At 45.6% G+C, this 8,389-nt stretch overlaps 1 protein-coding gene across 1 annotated transcript in view; it reads right to left on the bottom strand.

Annotated features, from left to right (window-relative positions):
* Positions 1–7,015, bottom strand: part of MYO19 (myosin XIX) — a 26,614-nt gene extending 19,599 nt beyond the window's left edge. Inside the window, exons 1-3 of the mRNA XM_029927779.1 lie at positions 6,865–7,015; positions 6,024–6,172; positions 4,213–4,326 (exon numbers count right to left, since the gene is read on the bottom strand). Of these exons, the coding sequence (XP_029783639.1) occupies positions 4,213–4,326; positions 6,024–6,172; positions 6,865–7,015 (414 nt within the window). The remainder of the gene's footprint in view (positions 1–4,212; positions 4,327–6,023; positions 6,173–6,864) is intronic.
* Between the last annotated feature and the right edge of the window lie 1,374 nt (positions 7,016–8,389).

Raw genomic sequence — 8,389 nt, 5'->3', positions numbered from 1 at the left:
CATATGTTTGCACTCATAGGTCTAGCAGGAAAACAGGAGAGACCTAATGGAGAACCAGGGGGAGCGGAGGAGGGAGAGAGAGTTGGGGAGAGAGAGGGATGCAAAACTTGAGAGACTATTGAATGCTGAAAATGAACTGAGAGTTGAAGGGGAAGGGGGAGGGGGGAAAAGAGGTGGTGGTGATGGTGGAGGGCACTTAGGGGGAAGAGCACTGGGTGTTGTACGGAAAACAATTTGACAATAAAATATTATGGAAAAATAAATAAATAAATAAATACCAGTGTCTTAGAAAAAAAAATTAATAAAGAGAGAGAAAAAAAGTACTAAAAAAAAGAAAGAACTCTAAGAATTAACCTTTTTTCAACACAACTGCAAAATTCAAAAGAACTGTAAGGTAGAGAATAGTTTCCAGAAGGTAGAACAAAATATTAAGAGATGGAAGAATAAGAGAGAAAAATGAAACCATTAAACAATTAACCAAACTTCCTACTAATAAAGAGGCTCAAGAAAGAAAACAGAAGGGAGGAAATTATTATTATTACCATAATGCAAATTTCCCCAAACAAAAGAACATGAGTTTTCAGGTTAAAAAGACCTGCACAAAATAGCCAACACAGCAAATGAAAAACAAAGAACAAAAAACCCTACCAAGACATAGCACTGTGAGTTTTTAATACCTACGGATAAAAATGAAGACTCTGAACGCTTTTGGAAAGAAAAAACAAATCACCATTATGGACTGGGACTCTATCCCAACACTCAAAAAATATAGAAGAAAAACCTTATAAATTTGGAAAGAAAATGATTTCCAACTTGGAATTATATAATCCAGCTAACATATCCAAACTGAGGCAAAATAAACATTTTCCGATATGGAACAACTCAAAAATTTGCCTTTCACGTACTGTTTTCAGGAAGCTAGTAAAGAATGTGATCCATAAATACAAGACCGTTAAGAAGTTAAAGCTATGGGCCCCAGCAAGGGGGGTTTGTCATAGGACAGAGGGCAGCTGGGGATCCCCAGAGCGAGGCCGAGAAGCTCCTAGGTAATAATTGCATGGCAACAGCCTTTGGCAGTCCAGCCCTCCCACCAATCCAGGTGGGAGCAGGAGATCTGGGAGCTCTAGGAAGAATACCACCAAGACAAAAAGAACCTGATATACTTGCCATCAGGTCAGTCCAGCTTTGGTGACAAGTTTAGTAATAAACTTAGAAACTTAGAAATAGAAACTAAACAAATGAGAAAAAAAGGCAATTATTAAGTAGAGGGAAAGTAAAAATTATACAAGAAAGGATAGTATATTATATGGCTCTGCTGTGAACAATACATACATGGCTGTTAATACTGCAGATTAATTAAACAATGATGAAAGGCACGTGGGTGGCTTAGTCAGTTGAGCGTCTGACTTTGGCTCAGGTCATGATCTCACGGTTCCTGGGTTTAAGCACCGCGTCGGGCTCCGTGCTGACAGCTCAGAGCCTGGAACCTGCTTCAGATTCTGTTTCGTCTCTCTCTGCCCCTCCCTTGCTCATGCTTTTTCTCTCTCAAATATAAATAAACATTTAAAAAAATCATAACAACAAAAAAATCATGTCATAATTACCTATGTATTTGGGGGCAAAGAAATAGGGCTAAGTCTTTATCATAGTAGGAAACGAACAGATAAGGTCCAAAACTGAAAAATTAACAATATAAGCATATTGTTCAGAAATATGGATGCAAACACCCAAATAAACTGCTAGAAAATGTGAAAGTAGTTGCCTCTGGAGAGAGGGAATAGTTTTGAGAGATCTGGGATGAGGCTGCTATTTTTCTTTGTAAGCCTTGCAGGACCACTTGATTTTTAACTATGTAACTATGCTACTACTTATTAAAAATAAATGAAAAAAAACATACAGACCCAGCACATGAGCATAGCAGCTGCTCAATAAAGGGTGACAGAGCTTTGGTTGCATGGGTTTCAGGCCAGGTCCAGCCTCAGCACCCCACAGTTGCTCTGGAGGACAACAAGCTTCCTCTAGGAGCTGGGTATGAGCTATTGTACTGGCTACCTTGATGGAGCTCTTAAAGATCCTCTCTACACCCAAGTCCAAGCTGCCATCCCTGCAGCTTACTGTCTTCACCTGTTTCCCTGCCTCTCTTTCCCAGTGGCCTAAGAGCCCCCCCAAAAGCTATATTTTGCATTTTTTATCTCTGCTCCTCCCCCTGCCACTCTTTGGTGGCTAGCCATGGCTTAGAAGCTGGCAGGTACTCCGTACTTAGCAATTCTCTGAGTATTGAGTGAGTATAGGCAGGTGCAGTTTATATTCTAAAGAATTCCTTGTGTGGATGTCCGGGTGGCTCAGTTGGTTAAGCATCCAACTTGATTTCAGCTCAAGTCATGATCTCACAATTCATGGGATTGAACCGTGCAACGGACTCTGTACTTACAGCATGGAGTCTGCTTGGGATTCTCTTTCCCTCTCTCTCTGCCCCACCCCCATTCATGTTTTCTCTCTCTCTCAAAAATAAATAAACTTTAAGAAAACCACAAAGAATCTCTTATGAGGGTAAAAGCATTGTGGAAAGGGTGGGGTGGCTAGGTAAGGCTGGGCAAGAAGGAGGCATGGCTGGTCCACTAGCCTCTTCCGACCAGCTGTGCAACTACTTAACCATCCCTGTGCAACATTCTGTCTCACTTGTGGTTCTGCCACCTAAGGGTCTACACGATCAGTATCAAATGCTTCTGTCCTTCCCCACAGCTGGCCTGATGCAATGCCCTTGACACCATGGGGGACCCAGAGGCGCAAGTGGGCTCCTCCAATAAACCCTTTCCCACAAGTCATCCCAGCTGCGTTACAGGAGTGCTGCCATGTGCCAAGGACGCCACCACATGCCTATGTGCACTGGCTGATTTAACTGTCATTGGAGTCCCACGAGTTAGGTGTTGGTTGTCCAGTCCTTGTCATTTTACAAGTGAAAGAACTGAGGTTTGCAGAAGCCAAATACCTTTCTGACATGCTCTTAACCACTATTCTGGAATCCCAATAGCTGACCTCTGTTTCCAATGGTGTCAGAGCTGAGGCCTTTTTTTGTTTGCAACTTTTAAAAAGTTTTATTTATTTATTTTTGAGAGAGACGGATACAGAGGACCCAAAGCAGGCTCTGTGCGGACAGCAGAGAGCCTGATGTGGGGCTCAGACTCACAAACCATGAGATCATGACCTGAGCCAAAGGCAGACGCTTAACTGACTGAGCCAGCCAGGTGCTCCAGAGCTGAGACCTTTTTTTTTTTTTTTTAATTAAAAAAAAGTTTTTTTTAACATTTATTTATTTTTGAGAGACAGAGAGAGACAGATCATGAGCAAGGGAGGGGCAGAGAGAGAGGGACATACAGAATCAGAAGCAGGCTCCAGACTCTGAGCTAGCTGTCAGCACAGAGCCAGACGCAGGGCTCAAATTCACAAACTGTGAGATCATGACCTAGGTCGAGGTCAGATGCTCAACTGACTAAGCCACCCAGGCGCCCCTAAGTTTTTTTTAATGTTTATTTATTTTTGAGAGAGAGATAGAGTGTGAGCAGGTGAAGGACAGAGAGAGAGCCGGAGAGGCAGAATCTGAAGCAGGCTCTAGGTTCTAAGATATTAGCACACAGCCCAACATGGGGCTTGAACCCATGAATCATGAGATCATAACCTGAGCGGAAATCAGATGCTTAACCAACTGAGCCACCTAGAAACCTCAAGAACTGAGACCTTTGATAAGAAAATGAAGACTAACAGGGCACCTGGGTGGCTCACTTGGTTAAGCGTCCAGCTTCGGCTCAGGTCATGATCTCACAGTTTTGGGTTCAAGCCCCGCGTCGGGCTCTGTGCTGACAGCTTGGAGCTTGAGCCTGCTTCGGATTCTGTATCTCCCACTCTCTCTGACGCTCCCCTGCTTGTGCTGTCTCTGTCTCTCAAATATAAAAACCATTAAAAAAAGAAAGAAAGAAAACGAAGACTGAGGAAAAAAAAGGATCTTACCCAGGGTTACATGGAAGAGCCTGGACTAGAACCCTGTCTCTTGACTTCCTGCCCCGTGCTAGCCTACCACTGCACAGTGACTTACTGTTTGAGTCAGTCTGTCTGGGAAGGACTAGGCAGCAAACGATTCCACAAGGAACGCCCTCCTTCCTTTCCACCCACCCCGTCAGTCACGAAGTTGAGAGAATGGGAAACAGGCCCTCTTACCTTTCCAGCACCACTCTCTCCGCTGACAATGATAGACTGGTTGACTGGCTCGATCAGGCTCTGGACATTCCTGTAGGTCTGTTCACCCACAGAGAAGATGTGAGGCCTCAGTTTCTAGAACATCAAAGGGTGAAAGGTCACATGAGGGAACAACTGTTTCCAAGGAGTGGCTGACCCAATGATGGCTGAAATGGGGAGGCTGCCTCTAGAAAAATTTCCAGGATGTAACAGTGTTAGACCCAACTATGGGACCCCTATGCTGGCTATAATCACCCATCTTCTCTCTGACTGGAAGCAGTGCTGGCCTTGACCAGTCTATGACCTTAACACTCTGTCCTCCCAACTTAGCTTACCTTAATAGTCTTATTCTGTTTATTATTTTGTTACTGTACTGTGCAGCATGCAAAGAATTTTCCTACAAGTTACTGCCTAGAAAATCTGTGCATTAGGGGCACCTGAATGGCTCAGTCGGTTAAGCATCTGACCTCAGCTCAGCTCATGATACTGCGGTTTGTGGGCCTGAGCCCCATGTCATGCTCTGTGGTGACAGTTCAGAGCCTGGAGCCTACTTCAGATTCTGTGTCTCCCTCTCTCTCTGCCTCTCCCCTGCTTGCACTCTTGTCTCTCTCTCTCAAAAATAAATAAATATTAGAAAAAATTTTTTAAATCTGTGCATTAGTTGGATAGCTAATCCTATAGTATAAATAAGAAATCTAAGGTTTGGAGGGGTTAAGGCCTTGGAGGTTCCAAGGCCTCTCAGCAAGTAAATACAACCATGTGATTTAAATTCCAAGGCCACTGTTCTTTCCATCAACAGGTATTTAATTATCCTCAGTGTGCTGGGGATTAAACAACGCACTGGGAAATAGGAAACCATGGTATGGCTTTTGCCTTTGAAGGAGTCGGTCAGTGAGATATGGGCTCTCAGGGCAGACTTCCCAAGGAGTCCGCGTGGACACTTAACCATGCATGAACTTCTGGAGGGTGAGGCCAAGTGAATGATGCCTAGCCAGCCCAGCCCTGCCTGCCTATCAATTACCACCTACCCACAGCTTCCTGAAGGGGAAAGGCACCATTCTGGAGGGTGTCAGAACCATCCCTCTCTGCACCTGCCCCTGCTCCAGCCACCGCTTGCCTGAACTATTAAAAGCTTCCAACTCTTCTCCCTGTATCTTGTTTTACCTTCCTGAACCTGACTCCTCCAGCTCCAGTCAGTCCCTGAGGACGAAGCACTGTGGGTTCGGGGCTTCAGACCTTATCTCATCTCCCATCTCACCTACTGCCTCTCTCCCTGGCAGCAGCCCTCCTGCCAGCAAGTTTGCTCCCGCCTCTCCCTGCACACATCATGCACTTAAACACCAACTAGCCATTCCCTGTCTGCACCACCTCCATCCCATCAGCATTTATTCCCCTCAATTTTCTCAGCAAGAGGAACACGTGCTGAGTTTTCTAGGGCAGTCCTAATCACATGTAATTTTATTCTTTTCCAAAAAAGTAGTTTGTTAAATACATAAATATACCTTTGCAAATTCTTTCCTATTAATCAAGTCACACACAAGACAAAAATCTATCATCCTATACCCTTATTTTAGGTTCCAAACTCAGTTAAACAAACATTTATCTCCCACTTTGCACCTATTGTCATGTGTCCAAAATTCTTCAAACACCCAGTGCCATGGCCATGGCACCACCAGGCTCTGAAGTACTGCATGTGCATGGCTGGTGAATAAGTAGATAACAAAAGGGAGCCTGTAAGGACGCCCAGGGCGATATGGCAGAGCCCTGAGGGCCAAGAGGTGGCCGAGGCTTACCTGGGGCTGAGGAGCAGCGTGGTACTCTCCCATCAGTGCTGGTGAGTAGAGCTGAGGGACGGGCTTGAAGGGGTTCAGGGCCACGAGGGTGCAGCCAGCACTGGTGTAGAACATGTCCGCTGCGTACCGAGCCTGCAAACACCTCAGGACTGAGGCAGAGGCACCTTTAGCAAACTCTGGCTCAAATACAGACATAACTGCCCACACAAACACTGACCTAACAGCACTACCTTTGCAATTAGCTGAGTGCCTTTAGACCCCAGCAGCTCCCTAATGACTAGGTACAAGACCTAATTAAGATGAGACCCAAATCTGGAGCAAAGTCTGCCCTCGGGAGCCTGGGTGCAGCTGCCAGGCAGAGGTCTGGAGCAGCGCATTTGGCTCCTGGTCAGGCATGCTATCTGCCTTGTTATGGCCAGGGGAAGTTATGCTGAATCCCCATATCACACCTCCACCCTCTTGGAAACGGCACTTTTTTTTTTTTTTAGATTTTATTTTTAAGTAATCTCTATGCCCAATATGAGGCTTGACATCAAGAGTCATATGCTCGGGGCGCTTGGTGGCTCAGTCAGTTAAGCGTCCAACTTCGGCTCAGGTCAGATCTCACGTTCGTGGATTCGAGCCCCACGTCAGGCTCTGTGCTGACAGCTAGCTCAGAGCCTGGAGCCTGCTTCCAGTTCTGTGTCTCTTTCTCTCTCTGCCCCTCCCCCTCTCATGCTCTGTCTCTCTCTGTATCAAAAATAAATAAAACATTAAAAAAAAAAAAGAGTCATATGCTCCACTGACTGAGCCAGCCAGGCAACCCATAGAGATGGACTCTTGAGGACAGGGAGGCCCATACCTGTCTCCAGTGTCACAGGATTCACCTTGGTGAGGTCATCCAGCTCGTGCAACAGGGCCTCACCACCCAGGAACTGCTGCAGGTCTTCTCTGAGGGATTTCCCTCCGTGGGCATCAGAGCCTGAACTGTGGCCATTAACCTGAGAGGCCATGAGAAGAGGGCCATGAAAGCTGGAACTGAGACCAGCTGGCAGCCATGTAGGGGTGAGTCTGTGTAGCAGCAAGGGAAGAGGCTTCTAGTTCTACACCTTAGGCACTAATATCATAGGCTGGTTGGCTCAAATTTCAGTTCTGCCACTTACTAAGCCTATGAGCCTGGGTAAGTTACTTAAGTTCACTGAGCCACAGCTTCTGCATTTGTAAATACAAGAAAATAAAACCACTTCACTCACAGGACTACTGGTCAGAAAAATAAGAATAGGGGCACGTGGGTGACTCAGTCAGTTGAGCATCCAACTCTTACTTTGGCTCAGGTCATGATTCCAGGGTAGGGTGTTGGGCTCTGCAGCGACACTGTGGAGCCTGCTTGGGATTCTCTCTCCTTCTACCCCTTTCCCCAGCACACTCTCTCTAAAAATAATAATAATTTAAAAACAGAAAAGCACTTAGTGCCTAGCACATAGTGTGTACTCAATAAATGAATAAATGCTACCCCTCTCCTCTGGATGAGCTCCAGCTTTCAGGCTGGCCAGCTACCAGCCTTAATCGGCCTGGCAGGGTGGGGCCCAAGGTTGGGGGCTGCTATAGGGACACACAAAAAAAGAATCATGGTTTGGGCCTTTTTTTAAAGAGACAATTTAGCTTGTGATGAAAAATCAGCTGTGAGGTAGCCCCATACCTTCGTCACCTGGTTCTCAGGGCTTAAATTTAGCCTGGCTATTTAATTAGTTTCCTTTGCCCTGGGTCTTTCTGAGAGGGAGCCTGGCTTGGAAGTTGGATGAGGTTAAGAATAGGCAGCAAGAGGGAAAAGCCCTTTCTCCTTTGCCCTTGCCCATCCTTTAGGCCAACACTTTCCACATGTTACCTATTTCCATTTTCATTTCATGGTCCCATTTCTCCTCTTATCTCTCTGAAGACTGCAGGAAAGATGGGGTGGAGAGTATAAGATAGTAGTACCTGGATGAAATCTGCTTTTGGAGAAAAGAGTACCTGTTATGACCTGTGTAGGTTTCCCATGAGGTTAGTGAACACTAAAAGTTCAAACCCTCTAGCCAAGGTGGCAAGTGCCATTTGAGAGGCCCAGCAACAAGTTTCTTTCCAAAGATGTTGCCTGTTCTCTGAATTTGAGCACCCTGTAATCCACAAGGTAGGCTCTTGGCCTTCAGGATAAATGCTGAGGTCAGATCATGGCTGGATCCATGCAAATCTCTCTGCTCCAGAAGGGTAAAAATCAGAAACTGAGCCATCATTTATGATCAGCTCTGATCCAACCAGAGAAATAGCTAAGTACAATGGTCAAGAGCCTGAACCTGAAAGCTAGACTGCCTGGATTTGAATCCTGATTCTACCACCTCCTAGTTATACAA

Source organism: Suricata suricatta, chromosome 17, assembly GCF_006229205.1.
Source record: "Suricata suricatta isolate VVHF042 chromosome 17, meerkat_22Aug2017_6uvM2_HiC, whole genome shotgun sequence".
In the NCBI taxonomy this organism is placed as follows: domain Eukaryota; kingdom Metazoa; phylum Chordata; class Mammalia; order Carnivora; family Herpestidae; genus Suricata; species Suricata suricatta.
This window is presented reverse-complemented; position numbering and strand designations above follow the sequence as displayed.